The 21119-nt window shown below is 40.4% G+C and overlaps 1 protein-coding gene across 5 annotated transcripts in view; it reads left to right on the forward strand.

Annotated features, from left to right (window-relative positions):
- Positions 1-21119, forward strand: part of LOC139751531 (carbohydrate sulfotransferase 4-like) — a 37313-nt gene that overhangs the window by 8935 nt on the left and 7259 nt on the right. For 3 of the 5 annotated variants that reach the window (XM_071667043.1, XM_071667044.1, XM_071667045.1), the window contains exons 4-7: positions 6485-6629; positions 6910-7126; positions 16355-16519; positions 20712-20799. In XM_071667043.1, coding sequence (XP_071523144.1) covers positions 6485-6629; positions 6910-7126; positions 16355-16519; positions 20712-20799 — 615 coding nt within the window. Of the gene's footprint in view, positions 1-6484; positions 6630-6909; positions 7127-16354; positions 16531-20711; positions 20800-21119 lie in introns of all 5 variants that reach the window. The other 2 variants (XR_011713361.1, XM_071667046.1) reach the window with 2 other exon arrangements.

Genomic DNA, 21119 nt, shown 5'->3' on the forward strand with positions numbered 1-21119 from the left:
GGTTAGTGAGAGGACGAGAGCAAGGGAAGGAGTAGCACTACTCCTGAAACAGGAGTCGTGGAAGTATGTGATAGAGTGTAAGAAAGTAAACTCTAGACTGATATGGGTAAAACTGAAAGTGGATGGAAAGAGATGGGTGATTATTGGTGCATATGCACCTGGGCATGAGAAGAAAGATCATGAGAGGCAAGTGTCTTGGGAGCAGCTGAGTGAGTGTGTTAGTAGTTTTGATGCAAGAGACCGGGTTATAGTGATGGGTGATTTGAATGCAAAGGTGAGTAATGTGGCAGTTGAGGGAATAATTGGTGTTCATGGGTGGGTTGTTCAGTGTTGTAAATGGAAATGGTGAAGAGCTTGTAGATTTGTGAGCTGAAAAAGGACTGGTGATTGGGAATACCTGGTTTAAAAAAGCGAGATATACATAAGTATAAGTATGTAAGTAGGAGAGATGGCCAGAAAGCATTATTGGATTATGTGTTAATTCATAAGCATGTGAAAGTGAGACTTTTGGACGTTCATGTGCTGAGAGGTGCAACTGGAGGGATGTCTGATCATTATCTTGTGGAGGCAAAGGTGAAGATTTGTAGAGGTTTTCAGAAAAGAGGAGAGAATGTGGGGGTGAAGAGAGTGGTGAGAGTAAGTGAGCTTGGGAAGGAAGGGGAAAGGGGGAGGAATGGGCTGTATTTAGGGAAGCAGTGATGGCTTGTGCAAAAGATGCTCGTGGCATGAGAAGCATGGGAGGTAGGCAGATTAGAAAGGGTTGTGAGTGGTGGGATGAAGAAGTAAGATTATTAGTGAATGAGAAGAGAGAGGCATTTGGACGATTTTTGCAGGGAAATATCGCAAATGACTGGGAGATGTATAAAAGAAAGAGGCAGGAGGTCAAGAGAAAGGTGCAAGAGGTGAAAAAGAGGGCAAATGAGAGTTGGGGTGAGAGCATATCATTAAATTTTAGGGAGAATAAAAAGATGTTTTGGAAGGAGGTGAGTAGAGTGCATAAGACAAGAGAACAAATGGGAATATCGGTGAAGGGGGCTAATGGGTAGGTAATAACAAGTAGTGGTGATGTGAGAAGGAGATGGAATGAGTATTTTGAAGGTTTGTTGAATGTGTTAGATGATACAGTGGCAGATATAGGGTGTTTAGGTCGAGGTGGTGTGCGAAGTGAGAGGGTCAGGGAGAATGATTTGGTAAACAGAAAAGAGGTAGTGAAAGCTTTGCGAAAGATGAAAGCTGGCAAAGATGCGGGTTTGGATGGTATTGCAGTGGAATTTATTAAGAAAGGGGGTGACTGTGTTGTTAACTGGATATTCAATGTATGTATGGCTCATGGTGAAGTGCCTGAAGATTGGCAGAATGCATGCATAATGCCATTGTACAAAGGCAAAAGGGATAAAGGTGAGTGTTCAAATTACAGAGGTATAAGTTTGTTGAGTATTCCTGGGAAATTATATGGGAGGGTATTGATTGAGAGGGTGAAGGCATCAGATTGGGAAAGAGCTGTGTGGTTTCAGAAGTGGTGGAGGATGTGTGGATCAGGTGTTTGCTTTGAAGAATATATGTGAGAAATACTTAGAAAAACAAATGGATTTGTATGTAGCATTTATGGATCTGGAGAAGGCATATGACAGAGTTGATAGAGATGCTCTGTGGAAGGTATTAAGAGTATATGGTGTGGGAGGCAAGTTGCTAGAAGCAGTGAAAAGTTATTATCGAAGATGTAAGGCATATGTATGAGTAGGAAGAGAGGAAAGTGACTGGTTCTCAGTGAATGTCAGTTTGTGGCAGGGATGTGTAATGTCTCCATGGTTGTTTAATTTGTTTATGGATGGGATTGTTAGGGAGGCAAATGTAAGAGTTTTGGAAATAGGGGCAAGTATGCAGTCTGTTGTGGATGAGAGAGCTTGGGAAGTGTCAGTTGTTGTTAGCTGACTCAGGTGAGGAACTGCAGAAGTTGGTGACTGAGTTTGGTAAAGTGTGTGACAGAAGAAAGCTGAGAGTAAATGTGAATAAGAGCAAGGTTATTAGGTACAGTAGGGTTGAGGGACAAGTCAATTGGGAGGTAAGTTTGAATGGAGAAAAACTGGAGGAAGTGAAGTGTTTTAGATATCTGGGAGTGGATTTGGCAGTGGATGGAACCATGGAAGCAGAAGTGAGTCACAGAGTGGGGGAGGGTGCAAAAGTTCTGGGACTGTTCAAGAATGTGTGGAAGATGAGGACATTATCTCGGAAAACAAAAATGGGTATGTTTGAAGGAATAGTGGTTCCAACAATGTTAAATGGTTGCGAGGCGTGGGCTAAAGATAGGATTGTATGGAGGAGCGTGGATGTGTTAGAAATCAGATGTTTGAGGACAATATTTGGTGTGAGGTCGTTTGATCGAGCAAGTAATGAAAGGGTAAAAGAGATGTGTAGTAATAAAAAGAGTGTGGTTTTAAGAGCAGAAGAGGGTGCACTGAAATGGTGTGGTTACATGGAGAGAATGAGTGAGGAAAGACTGATAAAAAGGATATATGTGTCAGAGGTGGAGGGAACAAGAAGTGGGAGACCAAATTGGAGGTGGAAGGATGGAGTGAAAAAATTTTGAGTGATCAGGGCCTGAACATGCAGGAGGGTGAAAGGCGTGCAAGGAATAGAGTGAATTGGCCCAACCCACCCACATACATATGTATATACCCGAACCTGAGTTAGGAACTCATTTTATCAACAAACCCCAAGAGGAGGATGAACAGCTAGGTTGACTGAAGACAAATTGTCGCAACTAGGATTCGAACCTATGCACTTGACCGTGGGCAGCCCGTGAATGCGTCATGGTCAGGAATGCTCATTGCTACACCACAGAGGTGCAACAAAACCATTAAATTGTAACATACATCATGTGTTGGTACAACAGCAGCTGTGACATGAATCAGTACAATGGCAAATGTGGCATACATCACCTGAAACAAGATTTCTGTGCTAGTGCATTAATTTGCACTCCATGTGTAGCATATGTAAGCCACTTCACATGTCCCAGTAAGCCTTCTCACACCACTCCTGCTTTGGTCAGGTGCACTGTAGCATTTCTGTCAGCATGGAGGACTAATTCACTTCACCATCTCCTAGGGTCCCAGTACCTTCTACTTCCAATGGTACAGGTGGGTCACCATGGAAGTCTACTGCAAAGAAAAATTTTTAGTGTAGTATAAACTTCACAGTTATTCCTAGACAGACATGCTTACTCTCTTTATGTCAGTTACTCACTTTTTCTTGTGTTTGGATATCCTAGCTATGACATACATAATTTGTTGGGACAGATACTTGCTGTGGTGGTACAGGTGGTATGTGAGGGAAATGTTAGTAAAGAACAAGCTTTAAAGTAACTCTTAGATAAACTTAGATAAAATTCTATGCTGATTATCCGCTTTTTCTCCTGACTGGTTATCCCAACTGTCAGTAAATGACTAAATGTGACAAATCAAAAGAGACAAGATTTCTATGTCAGTATTTCAAAAATAACAAACCAAGTGCAATACTCTGCTCCCTGCTCCTTTCTCCTATACCTCCTCCTTGCTATGCACCGAGGTGCTTGAACGAGTGGCCTCCAGATGCTCACTTTAAAACTCCTCCATGGCAAAACAAGATAGATAAGGGATCTATTTTTCATTTTTCCTAATTCTGCATGCTTATCTTTAGTTCTACTAGAAAACTGAGTGTTTTTAAGAAATTCTCATATTTTTGCACATACAGTAGTAGCCAGGTTTTCTTGTAGCAGGAGTTTAAGGGTTAAAAGCTATTTTGTTGTACCAACATAGCATCCACCTTGATAATTTCCAATGTTAAAAGCTATTGTGTTGTACCAACATACCATCCATCTTGATAATTTCCAACATCTTCACATATAAACCACTTAAAAGCAATCTTGTCTTCTAAACTAGTATACATAGGTACAAAAACAAACAGACTTGCTCTGTATAAAGAGGTAGAAATACTAGATAAAAACATGAAGAACTGGTTGATTAAACATGACGTCATGCTAGAGAGGAAATGCAAGGAAATGAGGTTACTGTTTTACCTATTTCTGGCACCACCATGCTAAGCTGGGAAATGGCAAACAATTGTGAAAAATAACATAAAGTGCAGCACATATACATGTAGATACATACACATTCTGCTCCAAAAGTTAAGTCATGAGCAGGAAAAAAGTATAAAAATTATGGTCGAGTGGCCCAAAAAAATGTAATCAACACCCACCAACATAATAAATATTTTTCTGCATTCAACTTTCTCTTGATGCAGTCCTATAGGCTACTGGGAATGCTGTCAGCAAAATTCTTGTGTAGGGCTGGGGAAACTTTACCCCATTGCTGCTTAAGATAGATGTGTCCATATCACATAATTGTTAATTCCCAATGGACCACAGGTTTTCAAGTGGGTTTAAGTTGGGGCTATTTCCTGGCCAGTTCTTGAAATATTTCACCTGAGTTATTATTCAGCCACTGTGCAAAAGTCCTAGCAGTGTGGCAGGGAGCCCCAACCTGAATAAATATTTTTGTTTTTGCACTTTCATATGAATCAGGTCAATAATCAAAGTTAAGTACACTACCTGGTTCACTTCTATATTCTTGGGTAAAATACCAAATAACCAACACCACTGTAGTTAAAACAATCCCATTCCATAAGAGAAGGAGGGTGTTTACAGTCTTTTTTTGTGCACTGTAGCAGGTGCAGGTCAGAGTAGGGTGGCCGGCATACCCTCCCTCTGGTGTTTCCAGTCACAGTAAATGTTAACTTGTCACTCTACAATACAGTGCTCCATGTTTCCTGGCCCTAAACAATGTGTTTCTTGTAATGTTTCACTTGTTTATTCTTATGCATGGCGGTTAGTAAAGGTCTATGTCGAAAACCAAAACTATGAAATTCTAAGTCATTATGAAGTAACTTTGGAACACTTCTTTCTGAGATATATTTAAGCAAGTTAGGGGTCCTCTGCTTGATTGCATGTGCTATTAGGGATGGGTAGGCCTTCATTTGTCTTGCAATCACTTTACAGGTACTAGGAGATCTTCATCTTGGATTTCCAGACTAGGGAGGAGAAGGTGGTATAATGGACTCTCTATTTCCTTAATCTGCTTCACCACCCTCTGGACACTTTACAGGCAGAAACGTGTTTGCTCAGCATATATTTCAAACTATGCTTTACTTTAAATATATATATCACTGCTGCAATGCCCTCTTTTGCTGTAACTCTCCTGGGTATAATGACTAGGTGAGCAAATTAATACAGTGGCACAGAAATCTTCATTTCATGTGATATATGGCACAAGAGTTAGATAATTACAGAAAAATATGGGGAGAAAGTATTCAAAATGCAGAGGAACACAAAATAGACATGAGCCTCGGGTTGCTAAACATTTGATTAGTGCTCTTGATGCATGACAATATATTACACTTGCCAAGTCTCTTTAGAGACAATGGAATGATTTCCACAATGTTAATTCGAGGCCCTTTAAAACCTTGACTTTAGGTGCAGACTATGTATTCTAAAACATTGATCAAAGAATATACACAATACCTTATACTCTTCTTACACTAAATAATTCCGAGATAATGTACTCAACTTCCACACATTTTTCAATGCTCCCAGAACTGTCGCCCCATCCCCCACCCTATGATTCACTTCCACTTCCATGGTTCCATCCGCTGCCAAATCCACTCCCAGATATCTAAAACACTTCACTTCCTCCAGTTTTTCTCCATTCAAACTTACCTCCCAAGTGACTTGACCCTCAACCCTACCGTACCTAATAACCTTGCTCTTATTCACATTTACTCTCAGCTTTCTTCTTTCACACACTTTACCAAATTCAGTCACCAGCTTCTGCAGTTTCTCACATGAATCAGCCACCAGCGTTGTATCATCAGCGAACAACAACTGACTCACTTTCCAAGCTCTCTCATCCACAATAGACTGCATACTTGCCCCTCTTTCGAAAACTCTTGCATTCACCTCCATAACAACCCCATCCATAAACAAATCAAACAACCATGGAGACATCATACACCCCTGCCGCAAACCAACATTCACTGAGAACCAATCACTTTTCTCTCTTCCTACACGTACACATCTTACATCCTTGATAAAAACTTTCACTGCTTCTAAGAACTTGCCTCCAACACCATATATTCTTAATACCTTCCACAAAGCAACTCTATCAACTTTATCATATGCCTTCTCCAGATCCATAAATGCTACATACAAATCCATGTTTTTCTAAGTATTTCCCCACACACATTTTTGAAACTACACTGCTCCTCCCCAGTCTGATGCTCTGTACATGCCTTCACCCTCTCAATCAATTTTCCAGGAATACTCAACAAACTTATTTCAAAAGCTTGAAGTCTATTAAATATATCTGCTCAATATTCAAGAAATTTCATCTGTTAATAATTAAAAGAAATACTTTCTGTAATGCAAGTATACAGCCATGAAAATCATGCACAGGTACTCCACACAATGATGCCCCACAACTGGTAAACATTCTTCTCTTGAGCTCTGTGGGGCGTAGCGGTTCATCCTTCCTTGCTGAACTTCTCTTCCAACAGCCCAGCACTATCTACTTTTTTGAGCCAGAACTCTACTTCAATTTGTGAGTTTACTACTCTTTCAAACAAGGTGTCTGGTGTACATTAAACTTTGTTAGTAAGTAGAAGAAAGCGATTCACTTGCCAATACCCTTAAAATCAGTGGCAATAATCTTGTTCAACTAAAAATCTATTAGTTCAAATACATGCTATACATATATAGTCTGTACTGCATTTGACCAAGAATGATTTCCGTCAGCTATCATTACATATGGTAATTACATATGTAAGCCATTTCAGCTGCTGGTCTACATCAGAACTGTCATGATATCCTCTCATTTGCAGTAAAACCTACAAAGGAGTGACATCAAATGCAAGCAGAATCCTCCTTGACCAGCTTTATCAATGTAAACTAGACAAAGATTGGGTAGAGTGGGCACGTACGAGAAACAACGTATTTCGAGAGTACGACATTAATGAAGACTGCCAAAACAAAGACACAACTATTTTCAAACAGTGCATCGAGGATAAATGTTCTAGAAAATACAGGAAGTTGATTAAGGTATGTATTATTCAATTATACATTTACTCTTCTTTCTGTGTCTGCATGTAAATAGTTCCATACATATTTTGAAAATATTCAAAGAATGCCCTTCAAAAGGATGTCAGCAGATTTACTTAGCCTGTATCAAATCTCCCCCACCTGAATAAAGATTCATTCAATCTTTCCATTTCACTATTTGTCTCCAAATAGCAACATTATTCAGCCCATAAAATCTACTTCTTGCTCATCCCTTTGCCATACGTTTCTCTACATAACAACAATTCATGTTCATTTAAGATACTGCCCAATGCTTTGGTGATAATCATGATCTTTCACATATACTATTTATTTAACTATTGTGACCTTTTTCTAAGCATGCAATTTGCCTTTTGTTAAGATGGCTGCATTAGCAATCACAGACATATACATATATACACGTACATATTCATACTTGCTTGCCTTCATCCATTCCTGTCGCTACCTCACCACACAGGAGAAAGAATACATCCTACTTATACCCTGCATGTCATAGAAGGCGACTAAAAGGGGAGGGAGTGGGAGAGTAGAAATCCTCCTTCCCGTTTTTTGATTTTCCAAAAGAAGGAACAGAGAAGGGGGCCAAGTGAGGATATTCCCTCTAAGGTTCAGTCTTCTGTACTTAACGCTACCTTGCTAATGCGGGAAATAGTGAATATGTATGAAAAAATAATATATATATATACATGTGTGTGTATATATGTATATGTCTGTGTGTATATACATGTATACATTGAGATGTATAGGTATGTATATATGCGTGTGTGGACGTGTATGTATATACATGTGTATGTGGGTGGGTTGAGCCATTCTTTCGTCTGTTTCCTTGCGCTACCTCGCTAACGCGGGAGACAGCAACAAAGCAAAATGTGTATATAAGTGGATAAGCCACTTCATCTGTTTCCTGGCACTACCTAGCTGGCACAGGAAACAGCAATTAAACATAATATATAAATAAAAAAATATATAAATATTCATCGATATTATTATACCTAACCACTGTTTCTTGCATCAGCGAGGTAGTGCAAGGAAACAGACGAAGAATAGCCCGACCACTAATATACACATACATATATACATAAAAGCCCATACACCCACATATACATACATATACATATTAATGTATACATACATATACATACACAGACACATACATACATACACATGTATATATTCATACTTGCTGCCTTCACCCATTTCTGTCACTACCCTGCCACACAGGAAATAGCCCCCCATAGCAAGGTAGCATCAGGAAAAGACAAAAAAGGCCACATTCACTCACACTCAATCTCTAGCTGTCATATGTAATGCACTGAAACCACAGCTCCCTTTCCACATCCAGGCCCCACAGACACTTCACATGCCCTGGTTCAGTCCAATGATAGTACATCGATCCTGGTATACCAGATTGTTTCAATTCACTCTGTTCTTTGCACTCCTTTCATCCTCCTGTATGTTCTGACTCTGATCACTCAAAATCTTTTTCACTCCATCCTTCCATCTCCAATTTGGTCTCCCACTTCTTCCCTCAACCTCTGAAACTTATATCCTCTTTGTCAATATTTCCTCATTCATTCTCTCCATATGTCCAAACCATTTCAACACACCCTCTTCTGCTCTCTCAACCACACTCTTTTTATTACCCCACATCCCTCATACCCTTTCATTACTTACTCGATCAAACCACCTCACACCACATACTGTCCACAAACATTTCATTTCCAACACATCCACCCACCCTCCTCTGCACAGCCCTATCTAAAGCCCATGCCTCACAACCATACAACATACCCATTTTTGTTCTCTGAGATAATGTTCTCACCTTCCACACATTTTTCAATGCTCCTAAAACCTTTGCCCCCTTCCCCCACCCTGTGACACTTCTGCTTTCATGGTTCCGTCCACCGATAAGTCCACTCCCAGATATCAAAAACACTTCACTTCCTCCAGTTCTTCTCCAATCAAACCTACCTCCCAACTAACTTGCCCCTCAACCCTACTGAACCTAATAACCTTACTCTTATTCACATTTACTCTGAACTTTCTCCTTTCACACACTTTGCCAAACTCAGTCACCAACATCTGCAGTTTCTCACCCAAATCAGGTAGGCTGGTCCCTATACTAGATTCATGAATAATTTCATATTTGAGTAAGAGATGAAGGAGATTCTGGAAACTAATACCAGTGAAAGGAAAAAAGGGCCAATAATGTGGAAGAAAAAGAATCTAAGGCCCCAAAGCTGTTCAGCTTAATGCCAGCACACAAAAAAATTATGAATCACTTCATATAGGAAAAAGGGGCCAATAATGTAGAAGAAAAAAATCTAGGGCCCAAAGCTGTTCAGCTTAATGCCAGCACTCATAAAAAAATTATGAATAACTCCATATAGATTGAAAAATATTTTAGTGATTCTTTTTTTTTTTTTTTTTTTTTGCTTTGTCGCTGTCTCCCGCGTTTGCGAGGTAGCGCAAGGAAACAGACGAAAGAAATGGCCCAACCCACCCCCATACACATGTATATACATACGTCCACACACGCAAATATACATACCTACACAGCTTTCCATGGTTTACCCCAGACGCTTCACATGACTTGATTCAATCCACTGACAGCACGTCAACCCCGGTATACCACATCGCTCCAATTCACTCTATTCCTTGCCCTCCTTTCACCCTCCTGCATGTTCAGGCCCCGATCACACAAAATCTTTTTCACTCCATCTTTCCACCTCCAATTTGGTCTCCCTCTTCTCCTCGTTCCCTCCACCTCCGACACGTATATTCTCTTGGTCAATCTTTCCTCACTCATTCTCTCCATGTGACCAAACCATTTCAAAACACCCTCTTCTGCTCTCTCAACCACGCTCTTTTTATTTCCACACATCTCTCTTACCCTTACGTTACTTACTCGATCAAACCACCTCACACCACACATTGTCCTCAAACATCTCATTTCCAGCACATCCATCCTCCTGCGCACAACTCTATCCATAGTCCACGCCTCGCAACCATACAACATTGTTGGAACCACTATTCCTTCAAACATACCCATTTTTGCTTTCCGAGATAATGTTCTCGACTTCCACACATTCTTCAAGGCTCCCAGAATTTTCGCCCCCTCCCCCACCCTATGATCCACTTCCGCTTCCATGGTTCCATCTGCTGCCAGATCCACTCCCAGATATCTAAAACACTTCACTTCCTCCAGTTTTTCTCCATTCAAACTCACCTCCCAATTGACTTGACCCTCAACCCTACTGTACCTAATAACCTTGCTCTTATTCACATTTACTCTTAACTTTCTTCTTTCACACACTTTACCAAACTCAGTCACCAGCTTCTGCAGTTTCTCACATGAATCAGCCACCAGCTCTGTATCATCAGCGAACAACAACTGACTCACTTCCCAAGCTCTCTCATCCCCAACAGACTTCATACTTGCCCCTCTTTCCAAAACTCTTGCATTCACCTCCCTAACAACCCCATCCATAAACAAATTAAACAACCATGGAGACATCACACACCCCTGCCGCAAACCTACATAGATCAAAAATACTTTGCAAAAAAGTTTCACAAACTGCACCTAACCACCATGGTCATTCTTGTTATATATATAGGCCTGAGGGCCAATGCCATGCAACTTAGTCCGAAACCAAGTAATGGAGTGGAAAGAAGTCCCAAAAACCTAGGTAACAAAACAGATCACCCCTAAAATCTAGGTGACAAAATAGATCAATCAGATTACCTGTCAAACCACAACTCCGTTCCTATATAATGCTTTTTTCCCACTATCGTCTCTAATATTGGTCACTCTTCTACCCTTGTAATCCAAAATTAGGTACAAAATGAAACTACTGGTTATTAAATATTTCCTCCTTTACAATGTACCTTTGTCTTTTTTTTTTGCCAATTGCCTCAAGCTACAAATGAACTCTGACAAATGACTGTTATATTTTTCTCTGGGGATAGGGGAGAAAGAAAACTTCCCACACATTCCTCACGTGTCGTAGAAGGCGACTAAAGGGGACGGGAGTGGGGGTCTAGAAACTCTCCCCTCCTTGTATTTCAACTTTCTAAAAAGGGAAACAGAAGAAGGAGTCATGCGGGGAGTGCTCATCCTCCTCGAAGGCTCAGATTGGGGTGTCTAAATGTGTGTGGATGTAACCAAGATGAGAAAAAAGGAGAGACAGGGAGTATGTTTGAGGAAAGGAACCTGGATGTTTTGGCTCTCAGTGAAATGAAGCTCAAGGGTAAAGGGGAAGAGTGGTTTGGGAATGTCTTGGGAGTAAAGTCAGGGGTTAGTGAGAGGACGAGCAAGGGAAGGAGTAGCACTACTCCTGAAACAGTAGTGGTGGGAGTATGTGATAGAGTGTAAGAAAGTAAACTCTAGATTGATACGGGTAAAATTGAAAGATGATGGAGAGAGATGGGTGATTATTGGTGCATATGCACCTGGGCATGAGAAGAAAGATCATGAGAGGCAAGTGTTTTGGGAGCAGCTGAATGAGTGTGTTAGTGATTTTGATGCATGAGACTGGGTTATAATGATGGTTGATTTGAATGCAAAGGTGAGTAATGTGGCAGTTGAGGGAATAATTGGTGTTCATGGGTGGGTTGTTCAGTGTTGTAAATGGAAATGGTGAAGAGCTTGTAGATTTATGTGCTGAAAAAAGGACTGGTGATTGGGAATACCTGGTTTAAAAGAGAGATATACATAAGTATACGTATGTAAGTAGAAGAGATGGCCAGAGAGCGTTATTGGATTACATGTTAATTGACAAGCGTGCGAAAGAGAGACTTTTGGATGTTAATGTGCTGAGAGGTGCAACTGGAGAGATGTCAGATCATTAGCTTGTGGAGGCGAAGGTGAAGATTTGTAGAGGTTTTCAGAAAAGAGGAGAGAATGTTGGGTTGAAGAGAGTGGTGAGAGTAAGTGAGCTTAGGAAGAAGAATTGTGTGAGGAAGTACCAGGAGAGACTGAGTACAGAATGAACAAATGAGGTAAGGGGAGTGGGGGAGGAATGGGATGTATTTAAGGAAGCAGTGATGGCTTGCGCAAAAGATGCTTGTGGCATGAGAAGCATGGGAGGTGGGCAGATTAGAAAGGGTAGTGAGTGGTGGGATGAAGAAGTAAGATTATTAGTGGAAGAGAAGAGAGAGGCCTTTGGACGATTTTTGCAGGGAAATAATGCAAATGAGTAGGAGATGTATAAAAGAAAGAGGCAGGAGGTCAAGAGAAAGGTGCAAGAGGTGAAAAAGAGGGCAAATGGGAGTTGGGGTGAGAGAGTATCATTAAATTTTAGGGAGAATAAAAAGATGTTTTAGAAGGAGGTAAATAAAGTGTGTAAGACAAGGGAACAAATGGGAACTTCAGTGAAGGGGGCTAATGGGGAGGTGATAACAAGTAGTGGTGATGTGAGAAGGAGATGGAGTGAGTATTTTGAAGGTATGTTGAATGTGTTTGATGATAGAGTGGCAGATATAGTGTGTTTTGGTTGAGGTGGTGTGCAAAGTGAGAGGGTTAAGGAGGATGATTTGGTAAATAGAGAAGAGGTAGTAAAAGCTTTGCGGAAAATGAAAGCTGGCAAGGCAGCGGGTTTGGATGGCATTGCAGTGGAATTTATTAAAAAGGGGGATGACTGTATTGTTGACTGATTGGTAAGGTTATTTAATGTATGTATGATTCATGGTGAGGTGCCTGAGGATTGGCAGAATGCTTGCATAGTGCCATTGTACAAAGGCAAAGGGGACAAAGGTGAGTGCTCAAATTACAGAGGAATAAGTTTGTTGAGTATTCCTGGGAAATTATATGGGAGGGTATTAATTGAGAGGGTGAAGGCATGTACAGAGCATCAGACTGGGGAAGAGCAGTGTGGTTTCAGAAGCAGTAGAGGATGTGTGGATCAGGTGTTTGCTTTGAAGAATGTTTGTGAGAAATATTTAGAAAAGTAAATGGATTTATAAGAAGCATTTATGGATCTGGAGAAGGCATATGATAAAGTTGATAGAGATGGTGTGGGAGGCAAGTTGTTAGAAGCAGTGAAAAGTTTTTATCGAGGATGTAAGGCATGTGTATGTGTAGGAAGAGAGGAAAGTGATTGGTTCTCAGTGAATGTAGGTTTGCGGCAGGGGTGTGTGATGTCTCCATGGTTGTTGAATTTGTTTATGGATGGGGTTGTTAGGGAGGTGAATGCAAGGGTTTTGGAAAGAGGGGCAAGTATGCAGTCTGTTGTGGATGAGAGAGCTTGGGAAGTGAGTCAGTTGTTGTTCGCTGATGATACAACACTGGTGGTTGATTCATGTGAGAAACTGCAGAAGCTGATGACTGAGTTTGGTAAAGTGTGTGAAAGAAGAAAGTTGAGAGTAAATGTGAATAAGAGCAAGGTTATTAGGTACAGTAGGGTTGAGGGTCAAGTCAGTTGGGAGGTAAGTTTGAATGGAGAAAAACTGGAGGAAGTGAAGTGTTGTAGATATCTGGGAGTGGATTTGGCAGCGGATGGAACCATGGAAGCGGAAGTGAATCATAGGGTGGGGGAGGGGGCGAAAATCCTGGGAGCCTTGAAGAGTGTGTGGAAGTCAAGAACATTAACTCGGAAAGCAAAAATGGGTATGTTTGAAGGAATAGTGGTTCCAACAATGTTGTATGGTTGCGAGGCGTGGGCTATGGATAGAGTTGTGCGCAGGAGGGTGGATGTGCTGGAAATGAGATGTTTGAGGACAATATGTGGTGTGAGGTGGTTTAAGCGAGTAAGTAATAACAGGGTAAGAGAGATGTATGGTAATAAAAAGAGTGTGGTTGAGAGAGCAGAAGAGGGTGTTTTGAAATGGTTTGGTCACATGGAGAGAAGGAGTGAGGAAAGATTGACCAAGAGGATCTCTGTGTCAGAGGTGGAGGGAACGAGAAGTGGGAGACCAAATTGGAGGTGGAAAGATGGAGTGAAAAAGATTTTGAGTGATCGGGGCCTGAACATGCAGGAGGGTGAAAGGCGTGCAAGGAACAGAGTGAATTGGAACGATGTGGTATACTGGGGTCGACGTGCTGTCAATGGATTGAACCAGGGCATGTGAAGCATCTGGGGTAAACCATGGAAAGTTCTGTGGGGCCTGGATGTGGAAAGGAAGCTGTGGTTTCGGTGCATTATTACATGACAGCTAGAGACTGAGTGTGAACGAATGGGGCCTTTGTTGTCTTCCTAGCGCTACCTCGCACACATGAGGGGGGAGGGGGTTTTTATTTCATGTGTGGTGGGGTGGTGATGGGAATGAATTAAGGCAGACAGTATGAATTATGTACATGTGTATATATGTATATGTCTGTGTGTGTATATATATGTATACGTTGAGATGTATAGGTATGTATATTTGCGTGTGTGGACGTGTATGTATATAGATGTGTATGACGGTGGGGTGTGCCATTCTTTCGTCTGTTTCCTTGCGCTACCTCGCTAACACAGGAGACAGCGACAAAGCAAAATAAATAATAAAAATAATTTTTCTTATCTAAATTTGTATTTATAACTGTGCATATGTGTACGTGTAGGAAGAGAGGAAAGTGATTGGTTCTCAGTGAATGTAGGTTTGCAGCAGGGGTGTGTGATGTCTCCATGGTTGTTTAATTTGTTTAGGGATGGGGTTGTTAGGGAGGTAAATGCAAGAGTTTTGGAAAGAGGGGCAAGTATGAAGTCTGTTGTGGATGAGAGAGCTTGGGAAGTGAGTCAGTTGTTGTTCGCTGATGATACAGCGCTGGTGGCTGATTCATGTGAGAAACTGCAGAAGCTGGTGACTGAGTTTGGTAAAGTGTGTGGAAGAAGAAAGTTAAGAGTAAATGTGAATAAGAGCAAGGTTATTAGGTACAGTAGGGTTGAGGGTCAAGTCAATTGGGAGGTGAGTTTGAATGGAGAAAAACTGGAGGAAGTGAAGTGTTTTAGATATCTGGGAGTGGATCTGGCAGCGGATGGAACCATGGAAGCGGAAGTGGATCATAGGGTGGGGGAGGGGCAAAAATTCTGGGGGCCTTGAAGAATGTGTGGAAGTCGAGAACACTATCTCGGAAAGCAAAAATGGGTATGTTTGAAGGAATAGTGGTTCCAACAATGTTGTATGGTTGCGAGGCGTGGGCTATGGATAGAGTTGTGCGCAGGAGGATGGATGTGCTGGAAATGAGATGTTTGAGGACAATGTGTGGTGTGAAGTGGTTTGATCGAGTGAGTAACATAAGGGTAAGAGAGATGTGTGGAAATAAAAAGAGCGTGGTTGAGAGAGCAGAAGAGGGTGTTTTGAAGTGGTTTGGGCACATGGAGAGAATGAGTGAGGGAAGATTGACCAAGAGGATATATGTGTCGGGGGTGGAGGGAACGAGGAGAAGAGGGAGACTAAATTGGAGGTGGAAAGATGGAGTGAAAAAGATTTTGTGTGATCGGGGCCTGAACATGCAGGAGGGTGAAAGGAGGGCAAGGAATAGAGTGAATTGGAGCGATGTGGTATACCGGGGTTGACGTGCTGTCAGTGGATTGAATCAAGGCATGTGAAGCGTCTGGGGTAAACCATGGAAAGCTGTGTAGGTATGTATATTTGCGTGTGTGGATGTATGTATATACATGTGTATGGGGGGGGTTGGGCCATTTCTTTCATCTGTTTCCTTGTGCTACCTCGCAAACGCGGGAGACAGCGACAAAGTATAATAAATATAAATAAATATAACTGTGCATATCATGGTTGTACAAATTTTTCAATTAAAAAACGTGTGTTCTTCATTAATGATTTTTATGGAAATATTAATACTTTCAAGTGCTATATTCTACTTTCAGCTTCTCATGTCTGATGATATTTCTCTGTAAGACAAATGAGATTCTAGTCCAGGGCAAGGGATATTAGTAAGCAACCATAAATATATATCATGTAAAGCACTTCCATTGGGAAACCTGGGCTTTGAAACAGTTAATGCTGAGGTGGTCAAACTGTAAATGATTTTATATTCAAGCATATCAAAGGATGTTCTTTGTCTAATTTTTTGCTCCAGATGTATGCTTTATCCTCCCAAATTTTTTTTACCCTATTGTCTCAATTTTTCATGACACGTCTCCTTTCTTATCACTCTAGAAATTGTTTCTTCTTTTATCTTTAGCTCTATTCCCATTTACATGAGATGGATTGGGTGCATACGCTCAATTCACATTAGTGACAGAACTTATGATCTTAAATGTCCAACAGGTGATTAAGATTCGCTTGTCTTGGGTGGCAGAGATGCTAGTAAACCCTGAAAATCCCTTAAAGGTTATCTACTTGGTTCGTGATCCACGAGGATCCTTCACCTCCCTCAGAAAAGCTAACATGCTCCAAAAAGATTTCAAGATTTGGTGTCCACGTATTCTGGAAGTAAGTACAAGGTGAGGCTGTTATGTGGAGGTATGTACAAAGTATGTACAAAGTGAATTTATAACAGCTTTTCAACAGATGAGTGTCATTTCAGAAAAAGATTATGGGAAAAAAGAGCATGGGTTGAAGAGAAAAAGTAGGAAAAGATAACTCAGTATTTGTGACGATACTGATGAATGGATATCATAGGAGTACCATGAAAAGAAAAAAATATGCAAATGAATAGAAGGATAATATATGAGGCTCTTGGGAGGATGAATGAAAACCAGGAGAATGACAAGCTACAGGTGCAGATGGAAGATCAATATGAAAAGCATAATGGTATTAAAAGTTGGTTGAGGAGAAAAAGTCTGAAAGGATATACCCAGTCTTGATGATGGTACCAATGAATAGAGGGCAAAAAGATTCCTGGAAAAAAAATGTATATGAATACAACTGTTAGGATTGAAAAGGAATAAGTCTCCTTAGCACAGCTGGAAAAGCATGTTATGATTGTGACTGATTGTATTAAACAGAAAACTTAATCCCCCTCATGTGAAGAACAAGATTGACTTCAGAAAGAAGGATGTGTTGATCAGATTTTGCACTAATGCAAATACTGACAAAAATCTTAAAGAAGACATACAAAAAAGTGAACAAAAACAAAGTGGGAAGCTTTCACTGTATGAGAGAGTGGACAACTTACGGATTCTATTTATTCATAGTGGAATTAGCTCTTACAGAAAAGTAAATCCATCTATTTATCTATATCTCTGATGCCCATTCCCTCTGAGAATTCCCAACAAAGGGGTGGGCACATCAAAAGTCTCCATTTATCCCTGTCTTTACATGCTTCCCTCACATTCATCCCCATCTCCCTCTCTTTGGTACTCTTCCACTCTATTTCCCCATGTCACAGGGGGTCTTCCTCTCACACCTTTAATTGTACTACCATACACTCTCTTTGTAAACACTGTCTTGCATTTTCTCCCCATGCCAAACCCACCTCAAAGTATTAGGGTTCACCCACTCAACCACACCATAATGCATTCCCTGACATACTAATTCTTTCATATACTCCCTCATTAATTCCTTCATTCCATCTAATTATGTCATATGCTCCGCTCAAATTACTTTTTTCCACGGCCTAGATTTATGACCTCTGTGACTCATCTCCTGTCCATGTTCTGGTTACACAGGTCAGAATCAGGACTATGCTGTCCCTTAATCCTTTCTTCACTTCCATACTTACACCACTACCTTTCATTATTCTGGTAAGGGAGCCAATGACTCTTCTACCATGTACTGCTCTCTCCCAAATCTCTCCTTCCACATCACCAGGCTTACCATAGTTAGTTCCCAAATACTTCAATTCAGTCGCCTCTTCTAGTCTTCCTGCCCCCATACGTATAGCACAAGTGCACTTTCTTGTCTCATATTACAAGGCATAGCAAAATCTATATTTTCGCTTCATTTACTGTCAAACATCATGACGCTACTTTTATTCATTTATATATTCATCATACTTTGTCGCTGTCTCCCGCGTTAGCGAGGTAGCGCAAGGAAACATACGAAAGAATGGCCCAACCCACCTACATACACATGTATATACATACACATCCACACACGCACATACACATACCTATACATTTCAATGTATACATATACATACATACACAGGCACATACATATATACACATGTACAATATTCATACTTGCTGCCTTTATTCATTCCCGTCGCCACCGCGCCACACATGAAATGACACCCCCTCCCCCCTCATGTGTGCAAGGTATCGCTAGAAAAAGACAACAAAGGCCACATTCATTCACATTCAGTCTCTAGCTGTCATGCATAATGCACTGAAAACACAGCTCCCTTTCCACATCCAGGCCCCACAGAACTTTCCATGGTTTACCCCAGACACTTCACATGCCCTGGTTCAATCCATTACCAGCACATCGACCCCAGTATACAACATTGTTCCAATTCACTCAATTCCTTGCACGCCTTTCACCCTCCTGCAAGTTCAGGCCCCGATTACTCAAAATCTTTTTCACTTCATCCTTCCACCTCCAATTTGGTCTCACTTCTCGTTACCTCCACCTCTGACACTTATATCTTCTTTGTCAATCTTTTCTCAATCATTCTCTCCATGTGACCAAACCATTTCAATACACCCTCTTCTGCTCTCTCAACTACACTCTTTTTATTACCTCGCATCTCTCTTACCCTTTCATTACTTACTCCATCAAACCACCTCACACCACATATTGTCCTCAAACATCTCATTTCCAACACATCTATCCTCCTCCGCACAACCCTATCCATATAAAATTGTTGGAACCACTATTCCTTCAAACATACCCATTTTTGCTTTGCGAGATAATGTTCTTGCCTACTTTTACTCACATTCATCTTCAATCACCCATGTTCACAAACATCATAAAACACATTCACATCCTTCTGCAACTCTTCTTCACTCTCAGCAAACATCACATTATCATCCACAAACAGGCTTGTCACTAGCCACCATACCTCACCACCACACTCTATCTCTACATCCCTTTTCTAGATCTAGTTTTGTTTTGTCTCTCTTATCATTTCAATCATATATAACATGTTAAATGTTACAAATGCATTTACTCCTCTATAGAAGACTTTCACACTATCAAACAGTTGTCTCCCTAATCCATACATTCCACTCGACTCTGTGATATGCTTTCTCAAGATCCATAAAAGCTGCATACATCTTCTTACCTTTTGATAGATTTTTTTTTTTTTTTTTTTTTTTGCTTTGTCGCTGTCTCCCGCGTTTGCGAGGTAGCGCAAGGAAACAGACGAAAGAAATGGCCCAACCCCCCCCATACACATGTATATACATACATCCACACACGCAAATATACATACCTACACAGCTTTCCATGGTTTACCCCAGGCGGGATGGCAATGGGAATGGATGAAGGCAGCAAGTATGGACATGTACATGTGCATATATGTGTGTCTGTCTGTGTATGTAAATGTATGTATATGTTGAAATGTATATGTATGTATATGTGCGTGTGTGATCGTTTATGTATATACATGTGTATGTGGGTGAATTGGGCCATTTCTCCTCTGTTTCCTTGCACTACCTTGCTAACGTGGGAGACAGCGGTTAAGTATAACAGAAAATAAACTAAAAAGGTATGTTTTGTGAAATATTCATGAAAGAATCACAAGGATAAAAGTACTTTTGGGAGGGCATGATTATGCATAATCCAGGTGATGGGCTGGATTAGAAGATAGCAAAGCTGAAGAAGCAATGAGCAGAAACAGGCCACAAGAGATGGACAAATATCCTGTCTACACTGTTCTGGCACAGTTATCTAAGATGAAGTTACCAAAGGAATGACATCTGATCATGTATTAACTGGGTCCTGCGTTTGTGAAAGCGTAAGTGTAAATGTAAACATCAGTTTCACATCATGAATCAATTTTGTAAGCACAGTGATAAATCAATCAGCATCCACATTAGTGTGGAAACCTACACTTACTTTAGCAAACTGAAAATAACCTGATAATATAAATATAGAGGCTATATACACATGTCCCATGAAGTGTAAATGGAAGTGAAATTAATGATAAAATACAAATACAATGGAGACAGTCTAGCACTTTCAATAGTAGTCTTTCAATAAAATAAGTGCAGCACCATTCTAAGCACAGTGATAAATCAATCAGCATCCACATTAGTGTGGAAACCTACACACACTTTAGCAAACTGAAAATAACCTGAAAATATAAATATAGAGGCTATATACACATGTCCCATGAAGTGTAAATGGAAGTGAAATTAATGATAAAATACAAATACAATGAAGACAGTCTAGCACTTTCAATAGTAGTCTTTCAATAAAATAAGTGCAGCACCATTCTAAGAATATAAGATGATCAATTAATTACCTTAGTCTGAGTTTACAAAAAAAATCATACAATCACATAAGGCTTTACTCTGTGAAAATAATGTAAAACAGTAACAATACATGAAGTTCCAAGCAATATGAAAAAAAATTCAGGTTCTGCTTACTTTGCCTGAAAGTCACTTGAATCTAAAATTTGGTAATCAATGCTTTCTAAACTTTTATGAATACCATTTTGCAAGTAACTTTATGTGCAACACAGTATGCAGTATGGCAAAATATTATGAGTCACTGACATAACTTTTTCTTACAGGATCTGGAATTGGTAAACACTTTCAAGGCCCTCTTTCCAAGAGACTTCTTCTTTGTCCGATACGAGGACCTGTGTTTTGATCCCTGGGGTAAAGTACATAAGATGCATAAGTAGAGCTTCATAATATATATCTCACTCGTATGTGCCCAGCTACTATGTGATAAAAGTGGGAACACATTTTCACATCTGGCACATTTTGTAGTTTGGGATAAATTACATATTTTCTGCTCACAAAAAAAAAAGGTTATCCACACCTGGGCCAAATTTTTTTTAGTGACAGTAAAAGTGGCCAATGGGTGACTGCTCTGAATCTAATATTAATTTGGTATACACTACATTTCTAACATACCTCAAACCTTAACAATATCTGAGGCCTGCATGGTTACTTTTGTAAGTGGCTGGTTACAC

Source organism: Panulirus ornatus, chromosome 11, assembly GCF_036320965.1.
Source record: "Panulirus ornatus isolate Po-2019 chromosome 11, ASM3632096v1, whole genome shotgun sequence".
Classification (NCBI taxonomy): domain Eukaryota; kingdom Metazoa; phylum Arthropoda; class Malacostraca; order Decapoda; family Palinuridae; genus Panulirus; species Panulirus ornatus.